The sequence below is a fragment of the Candidozyma pseudohaemuli genome (assembly GCF_003013735.1).
Source record: "Candidozyma pseudohaemuli strain B12108 chromosome Unknown scaffold00001, whole genome shotgun sequence".
Taxonomy (NCBI): domain Eukaryota; kingdom Fungi; phylum Ascomycota; class Pichiomycetes; order Serinales; family Metschnikowiaceae; genus Candidozyma; species Candidozyma pseudohaemuli.
Genome location: NW_020194435.1, coordinates 1,394,715 through 1,412,045, shown reverse-complemented (window position 1 = coordinate 1,412,045; position 17,331 = coordinate 1,394,715). Strand labels below are relative to the sequence as shown.

General features: G+C 45.6%; 11 protein-coding genes across 11 annotated transcripts; 6 read left to right on the top strand and 5 right to left on the bottom strand.

Annotated features, from left to right (window-relative positions):
- Positions 1 to 244: 244 nt before the first annotated feature.
- C7M61_000638 (uncharacterized protein) lies at positions 245 to 1,000 on the top strand (the record flags this gene model as incomplete). The annotated part of the gene is made up of 1 exon (XM_024856071.1): positions 245 to 1,000. One exon carries the CDS (start codon positions 245 to 247, stop codon positions 998 to 1,000), a length of 756 nt encoding a protein of 251 aa, XP_024715670.1.
- Positions 1,001 to 1,194: 194 nt separating this feature from the next.
- Positions 1,195 to 2,072, top strand: FAD1 (FMN adenylyltransferase; the record flags this gene model as incomplete). Its single annotated transcript, XM_024856070.1, has 2 exons — positions 1,195 to 1,409; positions 1,598 to 2,072. The coding sequence occupies 2 exons, from the start codon at positions 1,195 to 1,197 to the stop codon at positions 2,070 to 2,072; spliced, it is 690 nt and encodes a 229-aa protein (XP_024715669.1).
- A 64-nt stretch (positions 2,073 to 2,136) lies between these two features.
- RTG1 (Rtg1p) lies at positions 2,137 to 2,835 on the bottom strand (the record flags this gene model as incomplete). Its single annotated transcript, XM_024856069.1, has 1 exon — positions 2,137 to 2,835. One exon carries the CDS (start codon positions 2,833 to 2,835, stop codon positions 2,137 to 2,139), a length of 699 nt encoding a protein of 232 aa, XP_024715668.1.
- Positions 2,836 to 2,968: 133 nt separating this feature from the next.
- On the bottom strand, positions 2,969 to 4,267 carry C7M61_000635 (uncharacterized protein; the record flags this gene model as incomplete). Its single annotated transcript, XM_024856068.1, has 1 exon — positions 2,969 to 4,267. One exon carries the CDS (start codon positions 4,265 to 4,267, stop codon positions 2,969 to 2,971), a length of 1,299 nt encoding a protein of 432 aa, XP_024715667.1.
- A 110-nt stretch (positions 4,268 to 4,377) lies between these two features.
- C7M61_000634 (uncharacterized protein) lies at positions 4,378 to 5,970 on the bottom strand (the record flags this gene model as incomplete). The annotated part of the gene is made up of 1 exon (XM_024856067.1): positions 4,378 to 5,970. The coding sequence occupies one exon, from the start codon at positions 5,968 to 5,970 to the stop codon at positions 4,378 to 4,380; it is 1,593 nt and encodes a 530-aa protein (XP_024715666.1).
- Positions 5,971 to 7,040: 1,070 nt separating this feature from the next.
- On the top strand, positions 7,041 to 8,564 carry MTS1 (Mts1p; the record flags this gene model as incomplete). Its single annotated transcript, XM_024856066.1, has 1 exon — positions 7,041 to 8,564. The coding sequence occupies one exon, from the start codon at positions 7,041 to 7,043 to the stop codon at positions 8,562 to 8,564; it is 1,524 nt and encodes a 507-aa protein (XP_024715665.1).
- Positions 8,565 to 9,007: 443 nt separating this feature from the next.
- MLS1 (malate synthase) lies at positions 9,008 to 10,663 on the top strand (the record flags this gene model as incomplete). The annotated part of the gene is made up of 1 exon (XM_024856065.1): positions 9,008 to 10,663. The coding sequence occupies one exon, from the start codon at positions 9,008 to 9,010 to the stop codon at positions 10,661 to 10,663; it is 1,656 nt and encodes a 551-aa protein (XP_024715664.1).
- Positions 10,664 to 10,768: 105 nt separating this feature from the next.
- Positions 10,769 to 12,352, bottom strand: C7M61_000631 (uncharacterized protein; the record flags this gene model as incomplete). The annotated part of the gene is made up of 1 exon (XM_024856064.1): positions 10,769 to 12,352. The coding sequence occupies one exon, from the start codon at positions 12,350 to 12,352 to the stop codon at positions 10,769 to 10,771; it is 1,584 nt and encodes a 527-aa protein (XP_024715663.1).
- Positions 12,353 to 13,609: 1,257 nt separating this feature from the next.
- On the top strand, positions 13,610 to 14,248 carry C7M61_000630 (glutathione-disulfide reductase; the record flags this gene model as incomplete). The annotated part of the gene is made up of 1 exon (XM_024856063.1): positions 13,610 to 14,248. One exon carries the CDS (start codon positions 13,610 to 13,612, stop codon positions 14,246 to 14,248), a length of 639 nt encoding a protein of 212 aa, XP_024715662.1.
- A 91-nt stretch (positions 14,249 to 14,339) lies between these two features.
- On the bottom strand, positions 14,340 to 15,001 carry C7M61_000629 (40S ribosomal protein uS17; the record flags this gene model as incomplete). The annotated part of the gene is made up of 2 exons (XM_024856062.1): positions 14,340 to 14,735; positions 14,957 to 15,001. 2 exons carry the CDS (start codon positions 14,999 to 15,001, stop codon positions 14,340 to 14,342), a joined length of 441 nt encoding a protein of 146 aa, XP_024715661.1.
- Positions 15,002 to 16,013: 1,012 nt separating this feature from the next.
- Positions 16,014 to 17,318, top strand: C7M61_000628 (uncharacterized protein; the record flags this gene model as incomplete). Its single annotated transcript, XM_024856061.1, has 1 exon — positions 16,014 to 17,318. One exon carries the CDS (start codon positions 16,014 to 16,016, stop codon positions 17,316 to 17,318), a length of 1,305 nt encoding a protein of 434 aa, XP_024715660.1.
- Positions 17,319 to 17,331: the final 13 nt, after the last annotated feature.

The window sequence follows — 17,331 nt, the reverse complement described above, 5'->3', positions numbered from 1 at the left end:
CATGGAACTGCTCCAATAAGAAGAATCATACACTGGATCAAGACATTGTTAGGAGGTCGAGGGACGCTATCAACAGGCCAATGTGAAGCTTCGAAGCAATCTATACTCCTGTCGCTTTATGTGTTTGGAATAACTGGTTAAACATTTGACGTATACTGTACAATTCTATGTTACTCCACAGTGCGCGGCTCGAAGACCTCATCACCTAGTCAATCCAAAACTTGAAGCAGCCTCAAAGAAGAAAATGGATTACTCAGAGCGAGTGAACTCCAAAAAGGGCGCCGGAGGGGTTGCAGATGCAGCCGAAGCCAACGTTCATACGAAGAGACGTATCAAAGAGCTTCTTACATCTCAGGTCTTGGATCTCGAGAACGATCCATATGTCTTCAGAAACCACGTAGGCATCTTAGAATGCCGTCTTTGCCTCACCACACACACAAATGAGGCTTCTTACATCTCCCATCTAAGCGGGAGAAAGCACGCTTTGAATCTAGAAAGAAGGCGAATCCTTGATGAAAAGCAGAACAGACAAGGCAAAGCCGAAGGCAATGTTGTTTCAATCAATAACATACTGAAGAGATCCTGGAATAGCATAGGGAAGCCCACTTTCAAAACGACGAAAATCAGAGATCAAGAATCACTCCGTATGGGGTTATTAGTGCAGGTACAGCTTCCTCGTATCACAGTCAAAGAGCCTTTCTTCAGACTCATGTCCGGATATGAACTTTCAGACAAAAATCAAAATGTATCCAAGTCTTTTTTACAAAGACACAAGACTGACTATGAGGATGATGAAGACATTCAGCCTCTGAAGTGGCAATACCTAGTTATCTCCGCAGAGCCTTATGACAATATATGCGTTGCTATTCCAGCGCAACAGGAGATAGAAAAGCCCTCAGGAACAGATCAAATGTCGAAATCCTACTGGTGGTTTTGGGACGATGACTCCAAGGAGTTTTTCATACAGTTTCTATTTAAGCTGAGCAAGAAAGCCAGATGAACTCCCCTTAAGACTTTGATTTGGTTCCTCAACAACACTTATTTTTGCTTGAAAAGCTGGTTCCGAAGTTCCGAATCCATGCCTTGTTCCCGTACGTCTAGAATGTTCACCTTGACTAGTTCCTGCATTCGAGCCTCAACCCCAGAATCGGTACCACTTTTCAGCAGCGTCATACCCTCAAAGCCCTATTCCCCATGACTCAGAAGGAACATAGGGAACAGTGCAGCTTTTTGCTAAGATGTGAAGAGGCATACGACTTAGTGCAAGACTTCCTTAATGACTCTTCACCCCATGGCGCAATCTCTCCGAGAGCAAAGGGGTACACCTACCGCCCTCAGCGTCGTCAGGTTGTAAAAGAGAAAGTGAAGAAGTCCCTTGAGGTGCTAGAGTCTTTCATAGAGAGACACAGGTATGTTTTATTGATGAGCGAACTTTTGAATGTTTCTAACGTTTCAGCATTGAAGAAATAGCAATATCGTATAATGGTGGTAAGGACTGTTTGGTCATGCTCATATTGCTTTTAGCCACAATTCATAAGCGGTTTCTGTCAGAGACTAACACAAACCCTTCTTTGAATCTACTCCCCAAAAATTATAGACTTGACTCGATTTACATCAATTCCGAGGAGCCGTTTCCCGAAGTTCTGGAATTCATCACCGAGTCTACAGATTTCTACAGTCTCAATCCATTTACCATAAAATCATCATTGAAGGAGGGATTCCAACTTTACTTAAATGAAAAGCCTACCATAAAAAGTATCGTCGTTGGTATCAGGTATGCCGACCCGTACGGTTCAATGTTACAATATGAACAAGAGACCGATCATGACTGGCCTAAGTTTCTCCGTGTGCATCCAATTTTGCATTGGCATTACGTCGACATTTGGGATTTCATCATAGGCTGTGATTTGGAATATTGTCTGCTTTATGACAAAGGTTATACCTCGATTGGCGGTGTTGACACAACGTCGCCAAACGAATTCCTCAAAATTGGTCCTGATTTCCTTCCAGCTTACATGCTAGAAGAATACGCAGATGAGAGGGAGCGTTTAGGCCGGGATAAAAAGACATAGACACTCATAAAGACACACTCAGTTCCGAGTGACCGAATAGAATGATAAAGAGCATTCTCGTAGGCTAACTAGCTTTGTTGCCCGTTGACTGATAGAGGACTTCCTCGAAATACTTTCTGGAGTGTGGTCCAACACCAATCTCTCCTAGTGCTAACTCCGCGCTGGTTGTATCTGCCGAAAGGGGAGCATTACCTCTACCTTCTTGCTGCATTTTGAGAGACTTAAGTTTGAGTTGTAACTCAACCTCCTTTCTGTTATTCTCGTCAATGAGATTTTGCAAATATTGAATGTACTCAACGGACTTTGTCAAAATCTGACCCTTGTTGGGTTTTCCGTCCTTGGTGCCCGTGCTTTTCGTTCCACCGTCATCTTCGTCCCTTGCTGCTGGTTCTTGAAAGTAGACGGGAGGCACAAGACTTAGCAATTCTTGAATTTTTTCATTTATGTTATCTCTGCGTTTTCTTTCGTTTCCTTGATCGTCTTCGTCGTCATCCTCGTTTTTGACATGGATGGCGGAATTTCTCCTTGACAGTGGCTTCTGGATTCCACCCGTGCTTCCTCCACCCTGAAAGGATTGAGATAGCTGTTTCTTTATATCCGATGACCTGCTGAGCAATTCGTTGGCATTGACCGGAGAGCCAGCTTCTTTGTGAATGTTAATATTGGGAACCTTGTATTGGGACAGGCCGGGAGACATTGAGCCTGGATTGAGATACGAGTCCTGACCCGTGTAATTTCTTTGATATCCTCCAAATTCTGCCATGCTGTGATTGTTCAGTGGTCTGCTGAATTGCTTATAAAGATATAACAGTGCGTATGTTACATAATAGTTATAAACATCATAGCCACACCCGTACCGCAAGCTAATATATTATGAGAGAAGTAAAGAAAGTATTCTATGTACAATAATATTGAATGGCCTTAAGCTGAGAGGCTAGTTTGTGAAGATTCCTCTCAAGGTTTTTCACTCTTTTATCGTCTTCTCTCAGCCAGAACAGTGTCAGGTCTGAGAGTCCTAACTTAATCAGATGATATCTCACGATAATTTCCTTGAGAACTCTGAATGTGTTAAGGTTGCCGACAAATCCATTATTTTTCATCTCGAGAAACGTCATTTCGATCTCTTGTAAGCTCAGTTTGCCATAGTATGCCCAAAAAAGCTTGAGCACCTCGTTGTAAGTGTCTTGATTACAGACCACTGTATATACATCGAGGTCTCTTTTCAACGAGTTAAACAATGTGAGGGCGAGCTGGCCGTCATAAAACTTCGTGATGAGAGTCTTCAAGATGTAATTGAACAACAATGGCAAAGTATAAGCATTAAGAACCGGTTCAAGCGGCAGTTCCTCGTTTTTAAGCTTTACCTTCTGACTCAACTTGGTGAATCTGTCAGTAAAATCATGCAAAGCTTCGCCCTTTTTCATGGTTAAGAAGAACTCTCTCTGACGCGAACGACTCCCTTTGAACCTTTGAATTACACCCTTCAAGAAGTCAAGATAGCTTTCTCTCAGATCAAAGGTCAGTAATGCAGTATAGGTAGGCTTTAAAGAGTCATCAAAATGCAGAAAGATGCGGTCAATGGTGTCTTGAGTCAATTTATTACCTTGTGAGGGCCTCATAGCTCGAGAAATATGGCGGTCAAGTTCTGTGCTCTTACTACTCATAGCTTCCCGAAGATTCCATAGTAGATTTGAATGAGATGATTTTTTCTTTTCTTTGGAGGGTTCTCTCTGCGAGTATGTTTTGAAGATGTTCATGAAAAGCTCTTTCTCCTTCTGAACAATATTGGGGTCTTCGGCTTTTTTGTCCAGCACCAGTGTTTCATCTGTCATGTCAATATCCATACTGGTGTCTTGATAGAGCTCTTGCTTTTCGGATGTCTGACCTCGAGAGATGTTGGCGAAGATCTTGTCCATCTCTGTCTTGGCTTCAGATGAGGGTTGCTTGGGATCTAGAATGATGTCTTTGAAGATGTCATCAAAAGAGTCGTCATTGCGCTTCTCCTTCGCATCTACCTCTTTCACCAAATCATTGAACAATTGATTATCTTGTGAATCTTCCGCCTCTCTGACGGTGTGCCGGGTTTCAAGGGTGTCTTTCCAACTGCTGTTGTACCTGATGCAATTAGTTCTGTTAAGACCAACATATAAACCTCTATTTCGAGCGAGGATCAGAAGTCTACCATAAAGTAGCATTATTATATATCTCTATTGCAGCTGGTATTCACCGTTCCAGCTCAAGCGATGGTGATGCGCGACATCGGGTGCAAAACCACCCACCATCAAGATTACCTATATGCACGAGATTATATGGTAGGTTCCAAGACAACCAAGTCGGGCTCTTCAGGAGCCACTGGAGGCTCCTGCGCCATTTTGGACTCGCGTTGAAGATTGACTATGTTGTAAACTCCGCGTTCCTTGGTTGTCTCAAGCTGAAGGTTATCTCTTGAAGGACACAATAACTCCTCGTATTGAGGATGATCTAGGGCCCACTCGTCGCCCAATCTATTACACAAGTAAGCTGCCACATCGTCACAGTAGCCCAAGAAACTGATGTCAAAATTGCAATGATGGATAGGATCTCTGTTGATGAGAATCTGCGGAACATCGGCAGGTACTTTGTCGACAATATCGGCCACCGGGGCCACCTTGAGTGATGTACCTATGCTGATGATCAAATCGCATTCCTTGAGATCCTGATTTATACTGTCATGGAAAGCCCTAGGGAGGGGCTCTCCAAAGAATGTGATATTTGGTTTCATAACACCATAGCTTTCTTCAACGTAAGAATCGTCTCTATTCATGAGTTTCTCTCTAGCCTTGGCACAGTTTGGGCAGTATGCTATCTCTTTATTGCGCATAGTGGGATAGAGAGCTTCGCCAGGAACTTGGTAGCCACAGGTAACACAAGTGGCGAATGCAAACGAGCCATGACATTGAATCATTTTGTCGTGACGTATACCGGCGTTTGCTTCCAAATTATCGATATTTTGGGTATAATTTCGCAATAGTTTGCCCTTGTCCTGTAATAATCTAATGAACTTGTGCAACGGGGCATAAATGTTGTCTGGCGGTAAGATCATATGTGCGATGGAGTAAAAGATAGACGGGTCGGTGTGGAATATTTCTAAGTCGAATACCTCTTGCGGGTCTGTAAGCCCCATATGGGAAATTCTGGAATAGAAACCTTTCGAGGATCTAAAATCGGGAATTCCCAAACTGGTGGAGATACCAGCACCAGTTATGACAAGCACCTTTTGAGCGGATTTAATCTTGTTCAAGGCGTCCTCAACCCTATAGAAATTGTCTAGACGTGATCGCAACTGACGAACACGTTTCATTGCCAAATGAAGGAGTTTGATAAGTTGAAGAAGGTTCTCACCTTTTTCGAAAGGAGGCAAGTTCCTTGGGTTGAAGCCTAGCTTGAGAATCAACTTGTAGATTTCGTCACTCAGCGCTGTGGGCGGAAGATATTCCTCAAGGAACGCCATGATGCCTTTCGTCTTCAAAAACTTCCGTGTCTCGTAAATTGTTCGTTTCATTGCAAGTTGATCTGTAGTTAAGCCGTTGCCGTTCTCCTGCCCATTAGATGGGAGGTCACCAGCGCTGAGTTCATCTAGATCCAGGGAATTCACGCTCTGACCCGTGATTTCGGATGACTCCGAGAGTGCTGGCGAGGTACTCTTCTCATCGTACGCTTCTGCCGCCGGAACCTGCTCTGGAACTGGACTCTCGGAGTCCGACTCTTGAAAAGGCTTTTGAAACGGAGGAATAACAACCTCCAGAGGTTGTGGCTGAGGCGGAAGAGGGTCTAACTTTTGCCGTTTCGACACATGCTGAAGCTCCAGATCAGAATCGGAATCTAGAAGCACGACCTCCAGGTCTTTGGTAGAGCCCATATTAGCGTGGATCGATGCCTTTGTTTCTCTAGAATGTAGTATGCTTACGCCGTGTGCAGAGATGGTGCTCACCGCGGTCCACCCAGACTCGGACTCTCGAGTGAAGTGCAATGAGCAATTCCTCGAAAATTTTGTAATTTTAATCTATGGTGAAAAGTGATTACTCTAGAGGTTGGACATCCACGTTGAAGCATACCAGGGGTACGCGGGTGTCTCACATGGTGCATCACGAGAATCAAGGAGACGTGGGAACGTGGTATAAGATCTATTGCAGTAAACTTCGAGCTAGCAGAAATTGGAAGAGGCTACAATTGAGTTTGATCTGCTCCTTATTTCAAAGTCGAGGCTGAATTAGGATCTTCGATTTCTACTTACCTAATACTTTGCCAGGGGTGATCCCACCCAACCCCAGTTGCACTGAAGCTAGGTTAAGCTTTAGGATCTCTACTCTTCAGTGAAAAATAAGCCCACCTCGGCTCAGGCTGTGTCACTGTGGAATGTGTCAAAATACACGCATCTGCATCTCTCTCATCTTCAATCATTTGTAACTCAATTAATTGCTAGAGCGACGGAATGCCCCAAAACCAAGAACAATTCCGTTACTTTGAAAACACTCAGATTTACATCATCCCACAGGCCGATATTACGACTTCTCAGCGTCTAGGCCCAACGTTGGCCCACTGCCTCCCGCGAAATGGCTGCAAACGAGCATATGCGTCTTGTCTTTACCAAATACCCATTCAGCCTTCTAACCTGGAAATGTCCCCTGAGTAAAAGACCCTTTACAATGGATCGTGCGAGGTGCTAAATCCAAGTCTCGAACTCAGGTCACATTTTGGCGTATGCGTTGAGACACAAATGGAATTTTATCCTCTTTCCTTCAACAAATATATTTCATGGCCAATTGAATAATTTCCTCGATTCCCTTGCCGATCTAACCGTCTGCATTTTTTTAACTTTACCCGGTGGGCGTGGAATCCAGGGCGACACGCACTGCCCGGTAACTTTTTTTTTCGCGGTGAACAAAATCGCTCTCCAGCGTGTCTCTCTTTCTAACTTTCAATTGAATCATGTTGTCTGGTGTCGAGTTCATCAAGACCCCCGAGGCAAAGCCACAACCTCCAGCTTCGGATGAAAGCGGAATTCTTACCACGGATTCCCCTACCATTTACAATGCTCCATTGCCAGCTGATGGTCCAGGTAGCAGAAACTTCAGCAACACCGCCATGATCGCCCTCTTGGTGGGTATTCCATGGTTGGTGGTGAGGAAATTGGGCCTTGGCTTCAAGACCTGGTTGTTTTTTGCCCTTTTGTTGGCAGTTCCTATCTTGATGGCCTACTGGACCCTTTTGTCCACCTTCAGTCCTCGTCTTAACGAGAAGGTCAAGTACCCAGGCAAGCCAATTTCCCACTATTTGGAATTCCACACTCCAGAATTGAAGGCCAAGTACATCGACTCTAACGGTGGCAAGGGTACCAAGATCCCAATGGAGACTTTCCACGAGTTGTACTTTGAGGGTAAGGTGTCGTTCAAGGGTGACGCCTTGGACATCATGGAGTACAGACACGATTGGGCTAACTTCCGCTTCACTTTGTCTCTTTACCGCTTCTTCTTGTTGGGAATGATCCCCGAAGTCATCATGCACTCGCAATCTCAGGATGAAGAGCAGGTTAGAGATCACTACGACAGAGGTGACGACTTCTACACCTGGTTCTTGGGTCCTCGTATGATCTACACCTCGGGTCTCATCTCTGACATCACCAAGGAGGAGACCTTGGAGGAATTGCAAGACAACAAGTTGAATGTCGTTGCTTCCAAGATTCAATTGCAGAAGAACGACCACGTCTTGGACTTGGGTTGCGGCTGGGGTACCTGGGCTACTTTTGGCTCCTCCCAATTCGGCTCTAAAATCACTGGTATCACCTTGGGTAAGAACCAGACCAAGTGGGGCAATCAGCTCTTGTCCGACTACGGTGTGTCTCCAGATCAATCGAAGATCGTGTGCTGCGACTACAGAGATGCTCCTAAGTCCGAGAAGCCAAGTGGTAAGTACGACAAGATTACCTGTCTTGAGATGGCTGAGCACGTTGGTATCAGAAGATTCGGTACCTTCTTGGCTCAGGTCTACGACTCTTTGGAAGATGACGGTCTTTTCTTCTTGCAGTACGCTGGTTTGAGAAAGTCATGGCAATACGAGGACTTGGTTTGGGGTTTGTTCATGAACAAGTACATTTTCCCAGGTGCTGACGCGTCGACCCCTGTTGCTTTCGTTGTTGGTGCTTTGGAGAGCGCTGGCTTTGAGATTGTCTCTGTCGAGAACGTTGGTGTCTCCTACTCTGCTACTTTGTGGAGATGGTACAGAAACTGGATGGGCAACAAGGACAACGTGATCAACAAGTACGGTATCAAGTGGTTCAGAATTTGGGAATACTTCTTGTCTTCCTCCACCATCACTGCCAGACAGGGCGGTGCCGCTTGCTTCCAGTTCGTCTTGAGAAAGAACCTCAACTCCTACCACAGAATCAATTACGTCCCAGCTCAGCATGGCGTCATCACGCCATCTAAGGAGGGCATCAAGTGGGCCAAGCAGTAAATAAAAACCGCAATTGACGAACTCCCTTACATGAGCACTGTAGCTGTACGTGTACCAGAACCGGTGAGACCGATTCGAAAAGTGCATGCACAAGAGCGTTTCCTCGGGAAAAAGGCCGGGGCAGGTGAGGATATAGCCAAGATATATCCATTTGTCCGAGGCGCGCCCGGTCACCGTACGTAAGAGCGGCAGGCACATAGATACCTGGTGGTTATCGGAGCCTCTGGGGAGCGCGGGTGGTGGACGAAAAACCCGTGCACCACCATAGTTAAGCGATACTGTCACAGGCGTTGGCCCAGTCCTGACTCTGATTGCTAGTCAGGGTTACATCCGCTGGAACGGGAATCTGGGGTACCCATACGCTCATTGTGAGCGCATATATAAAGAGCACCCCGTCCGCCGACAAGGGATAGAAAATTTTTTATAAATTATCAAAATAAAAAATGTCTAACCCTTTCCCAACCACATCCCTGAAATTGCAAGGCGTCCAGATTTTGGCTCCAGTGCCCCAGGAGGCTAAGCACATTTTCAACCAGGAGGCCTTGGGTCTTGTGGCCACTTTGCACCGTGCCTTCAATGGTGAGAGAAAGCGTTTGTTGGCTGCCAGACAAGAGCAGCAGAAGTTGAGAGACGAGGGTGTCTTGCCAGACTTCTTGCCAGAGACTGCCCACATCAGAGAGGACCCTACCTGGACTGGTCCTCCATTGGCCAAGGGCTTGCAGGACAGAAGATGTGAAATCACTGGTCCTACCGACAGAAAGATGGTCATCAATGCCTTGAACTCCAACGTTGCCACCTACATGGCTGACTTTGAGGACTCATTGACCCCTGCCTGGAAGAACTTGGTTGACGGTCAGGTCAACTTGTACGACGGTGTCCGCAGAAACTTGGCTTTCACCTCCAACGGTAAGCAGTACAAGTTGAACTTGGACCCAAAGAGACACATTCCAACCTTGATTGTCAGACCAAGAGGCTGGCACTTGGAGGAGAAGCACGTCTTGGTTGACGGTGAGCCAGTTTCTGGTGGTATCTTCGACTTTGCCCTCTACTTCTTCAACAACGCCAGAGAGACTTTGGAGCGTGGTTTCGGTCCATACTTCTACTTGCCAAAGATGGAGCACCACTTGGAGGCCAAGTTGTGGAATGACATCTTCAACTTCTCTCAGGACTACATTGGAATCCCAAGAGGTACCATCAGAGGTTCCGTCTTGATTGAGACCTTGCCAGCTGCTTTCCAGATGGACGAGATCATCTACCAGTTGAGACAGCACATTGGTGGTTTGAACTGTGGTAGATGGGACTACATCTTCTCTTTCATCAAGTCGATGAGAAAGCACAAGGAGTTCATCTTGCCAGACAGATCCCAGGTCACCATGGCCTCTCCATTCATGGCCTCATACGTCAAGTTGTTGGTGCACACGTGCCACAAGAGACAGGTGCACGCTTTGGGTGGTATGGCTGCTCAGATTCCTATCAAGGATGACGAGGCCAGAAACAGAGCCGCTTTGGAGAACGTCACCAAGGACAAGTTGAGAGAGGTCCAGGCTGGTTGCGACTCCTGTTGGGTTGCCCACCCAGCTTTGGTCCCAGTTGTGTTGAAGGTCTTCAACGAGCACATGAAGGGTCCAAACCAGATCAACGTCCCACCAAAGACTCCTTACAAGCCTGTCACTGCCAGAGACTTGTTGAGCCCTTACGTGCCAGAGGCCAAGATCACCGAGCAGGGTATCAGAGTCAACTGTATCATCGGTTTGTCTTACATCGAGGCCTGGTTGCGTAACGTTGGTTGTGTTCCTATCAACTACTTGATGGAGGACGCTGCCACCGCCGAGGTGTCCAGAACCCAGCTTTGGCAATGGGTTACTCACGGTGCCGTGACTGACCAGGGTCAGAAGGTTACCAAGGAGTACGTTGCCAAGCTCTTGGACGAGGAGTACTCCAAGTTGGCCAAGTCTGCCCCAGCCGGCAACAAGTTCAAGCCAGCTTTGGACTACTTCAAGCCAGAGGCTTTGGGTGAGAAGTACTCTGACTTCGTCACCACTTTGATCTACAACGACGTCACCACCGTCGGTAGACCAACCACTGCTGAGAAGTTGTAGGCGGGTTACCTACTCTTGAGTATTTATATAACAATGCGGTTCACGATCAAGACTTGTAACACGCAGAGATAGAACGTTGTTAAAAAAAAATTATCTATTGTACATCTATTTGTAATCCTTTCCAACGTGCACGATGCTGGCGTTTTCCACTCTTTCCTGTGAGGCTTTATCGGTTAAAGTTGTGTCTAACACAGCTGCAGGGTCCGCCTCATTGAGCTCTTCACTAATGTTCATGTTTTCTGGACCGATGAAAGACATCACCAAGTTGTAGGCAAACACACAGCCCATGAAAATGGCCATAACTTTACCGTAGTCATGAATTGTTTCTCCTTTTTCATTCACAATTGGGAATTGAGCACCCAACTGCGATTCAATAGTAGATGATGCGGAAGAAGCCAAGTTACCGAGCTGGTACGCGAGACCAACAGTGAATGCCTTAAAGTCTGGGTGGGCCAATTCACTCAAATGAGCAGGAATAACACCAAAGGCACCTTGAACGAAAAACTGCAAGAAGAAGACAGCAGCATTGATGCCATCATTTCTAACGAAGCCCCATGGGTAGATCAATGCACCACCACCGACGCAGCAAATCATGATGGATAATCTTCTACCGATGAAGTTGGAGAAGTGACCAACAATCAAACCACCAACAATGGCACCAATGTTAGCCACACAGTTGGTGACGGTGGATCTGTCTTTCGAAAAGCCCAATTGTTCAGTCAAGAAAGTTGGGAACAAGTCTTGCGAACCGTGAGACATGAAGTTGAAACCAGCCATGAGAAGAACCATGTAGATGGTCATGAGCCAATAGATCTTGAGGGCTTTCTTCACTTTCGAGCCGAAAGACTCAGGAACAATACCAGCTTCCATCTGATACCTTTTGATAGCCTGCTTTTGAAGGAAAGCGTTGGTCTCGGGTAACATTGCTCTAGAAATAGCGATGATCAAGGTAACACAAGCTGCGAACCAGTAAACAGCTCTCCATTGGTGCTTTTGAGTGTCTGCCAAGGCTCTGGTGAAAATGACGGCCAACAAATAGCCAAAGGCATATCCTTGTTGGAGGAAACCAGAAATGAAACCCCTTGATCTGGGAGGACAGTCATCTAAGGCAGTGGCAGTTGCGTTACCGTAAATACCTCCCATAACAATACCAAAAAGTGCTCTGACACCCAAAAATTGTTTGAAGGTCTCAATGAATGAACATCCAATTTGGATGACCATCATTAGGAGCAAGTTCACAATAAAAGGCCATTTGGTACCGTAACGATCACCAAAGTAACCAAAAATAAAGGCACCCACGGTACGCAACATAAGAACCAAGGTAATGGCCCAAGTGATATCGGTTGTGGTTCTGTTCAAATCTTTGGAGAGTTGATTGACATTTAAAGAAATTGTGAAGAAATCGAATGCATCCCAAGTCCAGCCCATGAATGCACACAATATAAATAGCCATTGCTTTCCACTAATGTCTCTCAAGGCAGGGATGGGGTTCAATAAATTTTTGTTAGCATGAACATATTCTTTTGTTGGAACCAATGTTGTTACTCTGGTAACACAGTAGTTCTTAATTGATTCGACCGTAAAACTGGGTGGCTTCATCAAATTCTCTTCAGGCGCAACTGGAACAATACCTGCTTGTTTTTCCAAGTTAGCATCCAGGGAGGATGGCGAAAGATTTTTGCCAGACATAATAAAAGAGCCCAATAAAAATGACACAAGAGTAACAGAGAAGATGACAAGAGGGTTTTATATTTAACGCTAGAAGGAGACGAGGTGGTGGGGAAAGTGGGGGTACAGGTACAAAATGAAGAGATGCCCGCTGGTAGGCTGTCGCCAGTAAGCGAAACGGGATAAGTGGCGTTATAAGACCGAGTCCTTGAATAGACCAGATGCAGCTTGGTTGCAACCACTCATGCAGCGTGGGGCTATATGACAGAAATGATGAACAAAGTGCAGTATTTACACAAAATGTGCAGACCAAGGACGGAGAGCTGCGTTGCGGCTACGTATGTTGTGGAAGGACGATGGCTCAATTTCTGTAGTTTTTTTTTTTGGCGCCGAAGCACCCCCCAATCACTTTTGCTTTAAATGTTTTTGCCGCTCGGAGATGAAGCCCCGAGCCGTAGATATACGCATTTTTCCACGACTGACATCTTTTTGTATTGATCATGTATGCCAAGAGTTTTTGACAGGTCCAACTAAGACCCCTCTGTCAAGCGAAACTTAGAAGCCCTACAACGGTTCTACACTTTTCTTGGAAGGACGTGCCGGTGGGGCATTTTTCGGCTTACCCCACTTGTTGACGCATTCCTCCTCGAAAATTTTTACTTTACACGATAACCGTGCAGCGTTCGCAACGCTGCAGCGCTTGAGTACTCGTCATCTATTCGCCGACAGAGCCGACGGAGTTGCATCTGTAGGAGGCTTATATGGTTTGTTCCCTGGGGTTGGAATGACTCAATCTGGCGACTTTTTGGTGATTTGTATAAAACCGAGATTGCTAAGCTGCCTCTGGGATAACTCGATAATGAATCAACTCTTCTTCACCATTTAATTTCTCGAGTAACGCCGATGGACCGTTGCTCCAACTATATCCTGGCTTGCCTTAAAATTTGACAGGAATAGTGTGTGTTTGTCTTGCTCGTCATTACCCCAGTGTGAACACTGTCTTTCTGCAATTTGTATTACCGCACTAATGAGACAAGGTTGTTGCAGTAGTGTGCATCTACTATCCAGCGCCTAAAAATGTACAAACGAGAATTCATAAAATTTGCTAGGAGGGTCGGATTAATACCACATTTCCGATTGTTTGTAAATTACTATCTCAATACCTTCGGTCAATCTCTCTATTATAACATGTGTCGACACTGCTCCAGGCTACATTGATTTTCGCGCTCCGGGGTATCGCATCAAAACTAACTTTCCATTCACTACTAACGAGCAGCAATGGTATCAAACCGAAAGATACGCGTGCTTGCCCTCGCGGTTGGCATAACGCTCCTCACAACCATTCTTTTATTAACACGTGAATCCAGACACAAGAATGTCCTGGTAGCAAAGCAAGCAGCTGGAAGTACGCTTTTGGAGTCTGCCAACAATGCTCAAGTGGATGCCGCAATAAACGAAGAGATATCGAAAACAAAAGGCAAAGAGGATGCTGAAAGCAATGGAGAAATACAGCAGGAGACGCCTGAAGACGATTCAACGACCGAGGAGTACGATCCCGCCAAACAATATAGGGAGATCAGAGCCTTAGCACCCATGACGATATTTTCCAAATCGTACTGCCCATTCTCCAAGAGGTTGAAGCAGCTTTTGCTGGATAGCTACAATATTGTTCCCCCACCAACCATCGTTGAACTCGACAAATTGAAGCAGGGCAAAGAACTTCAGGCTTACCTCGGCGAAATCACTGGTAGGAAGACCGTGCCAAATGTTCTCGTGGGAGCATCCAATCCACAAAGCCGAGGAGGCGCCGACGATTTCATCGATTTGCATAACAAGGGAGAGTTAGAGTCCTCGTTGAACACATGGGGAGACAAAGAGCTACTGGTAACGAAGAAGGAAATACCATCAAACGTATAAATAGAGCAAAAAATCTACATTGCGTATTTATCTTATTTTAACATTAAGGTACAAAAGCCTAAAACCTGAGTTATTTGATATGCAAACAGGCTTAGAACTTGGTGAACTGCTTAGACTTGGCCTTGGAGACGGCAACCTTCAAGACGTTGAATCTGACGGTCTTGGAAAGAGGTCTGCACTGGCCAACGACAACAACGTCACCCTCCTGGACACGGAAAGCTGGGGAAACGTGAGCAGCGACGTTCTTGTGTCTCTTCTCGTATCTGTTGTATTTAGGAACGAAGTGGAGGTAGTCTCTTCTGATGATGATAGTTCTGTGCATTTTGGTGGAAACAACAGTTCCGGTCAAAATCTTACCTCTGATAGAGATCTGACCGACGAATGGGCACTTCTTGTCAATGTAAGAGCCCTCGATGGCAGACTTAGGGGTCTTGAAACCCAAGCCGACCTCCTTGACGAATCTCTTGGCCTTCTTGTTACCCTTGGTCTTTGGGTTGGTGAAGATGTGTGGTTGCTAAATGTTAGTAAATCGTTTATTAAACAGCGTTTTATTGATCGAAACTTTTAGTCAATCACAAATTTCAACATGAAGGGGCCATCAGGACGTATATCTTCAGTGAACTTTGATGGACCAATATCAAGCATTATGATCGGGGATTCGCCGTAAATCACATCTGATTAATGCAGATGTTAATAGAATTAACATACCTTCTGGTAAGCTCTCTCAGATTGCACAGTCAACTCAGTAGCCATCTTGGATTCTTGTTGGTATAGTTAGCTATCACTGAGAAGGAATTTTCAGTAGTAATCGCGGGAGAATTTTTTGCGATGTGTCCAGCACAAAAAGTATTGAGTGCAGGTTTGGAGAACACAGGGCTAAAGCCCTAAGCACGTGACCGTATCAGAATGGGTCAACCCATCAAGGCTGGCGTCAGTAGGAACAGCTTCAGAGACACTTGATGAAGTATTCAATTCGATGGACAGAACAAAACATCTCTGGGCTCAATGGCCTGTATGCACTCACTTGAACCGTGAGCTGTGAACCATAAGCAGAATCGGTGCACCCAGGATATTGGTCAACCTTCGACATATTTAAATTTACCCATAGAGTAGAAGTGTAATTGTTGCTGACTTTGAGTATGGTCAGGTTGACGAGTTCCTATGTTACTTGGCGATGTACGTTTTGTCAGTTTATCACCGGCGGTTGCACAGAGGATAGAGTCACCCAGAGGCCGTCAAAACCCAAATCTTCTGGTGAGATCCTACTGATTCAGATCAATTGATATGGAGAGCTACTTATCTTTGGGTTCCCCCTCATGATAGTGGTCCTAAGTATCCGACTATCAGGTGATTTTCCCACACAGTCAGATATATTCTTTCGACTTCAGTTAGTACGTTCCAATTCGATCCGAATTGAGGGTCGTGCTTGTTACTAAAGAATTGGTTGTGCTTTGATCTTTATACAAGTGTTGTTCCGCCTGACGTCAATGCGATAAGGGTACGGCTGCACCCCGATCTTACATGGTTTCTGCTCAGGCATCATACAAACGAAATATAATATTTAAAGCTTCAACAGTGAGATAAGAAACTGTAAAATGAGATCTCTCCAGGGTTTCCCGCACCGTGTCTGATCTGTCCCTATGTGACATACCCTGGTGTATATCGTGATTCCTGCATTCCCGACTTATCAAGATCACAAATACAAGAGAGGATCAGTCTGAAACTCTACCACAACAAACGGACCCATTTTATTTGCAAATCAATCATGACTGAAAGGAAGACGTCAACAACGCTACCGAAACTTCGAGTTCCATCACATTCGTTTGCCGACTTTTCTGCTCAGAACATCTCCAATCTTACTCTGAGGACCGTATCATCATCAACATCCACAATTTCCACACCCAGCAACAACATACGACGGGTGCGCCAGGAACAGCCTTTCATTGAAAAGAAGAATGATCATAAGAAGAAGAGCAAGACACTCAGGCCTGAGTTTAAGCCTGAAGCTAAAGCATCAAAGAAGCTACTCAACTTTCAGCAACTGAAGAAGTCTTATGCCCCTACTCAGCCATTTGTATTACACAAGCCAGCTGATATGTCTCATTATGATTACCTGGTTTTCACAAAGCAGCATAATACATCTAGAAGAAGTCCTGTTATCGCGCCACAGTCTCTGCTGCTGCCTACATCTCCAGCTGAGCCAGTAAAGCCATCACTTCCCCCAGTGAGGCTGACGCAAATCAAGGCATGGGAGTCTGCCGAGACCATAACATCCAACAGGGTGTTTGATTACGCCAAGCAGGATGACGAAGCATGGCTCGATGACGATACGTACGAGTTCGGAGCGGACGAGGAAGTGAGTATTGACAGAGGCAATGACGAGTGGACTGAACCTAATGTTTCAAACACGATCATTGCGCTGATCCCTGAACTCTCAAGAACGGAATTAGAAATAGTTTCTGAACATTTCGATCGGTTGCAAAGATGTGTGGAGTCTCCCAATATTGATGATTACGAGAAGGAAGAGAAAAAAGCTCTTTGGGCACATGCCATGCAACAGTCTGACGAGTATGAAAAGCTATACACTTCAAATCACACCATTTCTGGTAAACGGCGTGTTCAAGTTCTTCAGAAAAGAGCGTTCCTCCAAAAACTCTTCGGATATTCAAACAACATCAACACAGAGCTTACTACAAATAACTCATCTTATTCCGCGGTGGACAGTTCGATGAGTGCTCAAAAGGCCTTTCATGAGGATAAGGAAGAAATCTGTGAACTACTCGAGCAACAGCAAGCCTATCAACAGGCAATTGACGAAGTAAGGGAGCGTTTGGTGCCCTTGGGTAACCTAAGACTTAGCTCCCAAAACCCCACCCCAGAGATAGCATATCTGGAGGTGGACCAGTCCAGGTTGGCAGATGTGACGTCTCACTGGTTGAGCTCCATCTACGACCGGGACAGCAGCATGCATGTGGAGGAAGATGACGATGACCCAGACATTGTGGCAGCTGCCATGTTACATCTCAAGCAATGCGTAAGGGCCGCCACCGACGTTACAATGGAAGAATAGTAATATGGCGTTG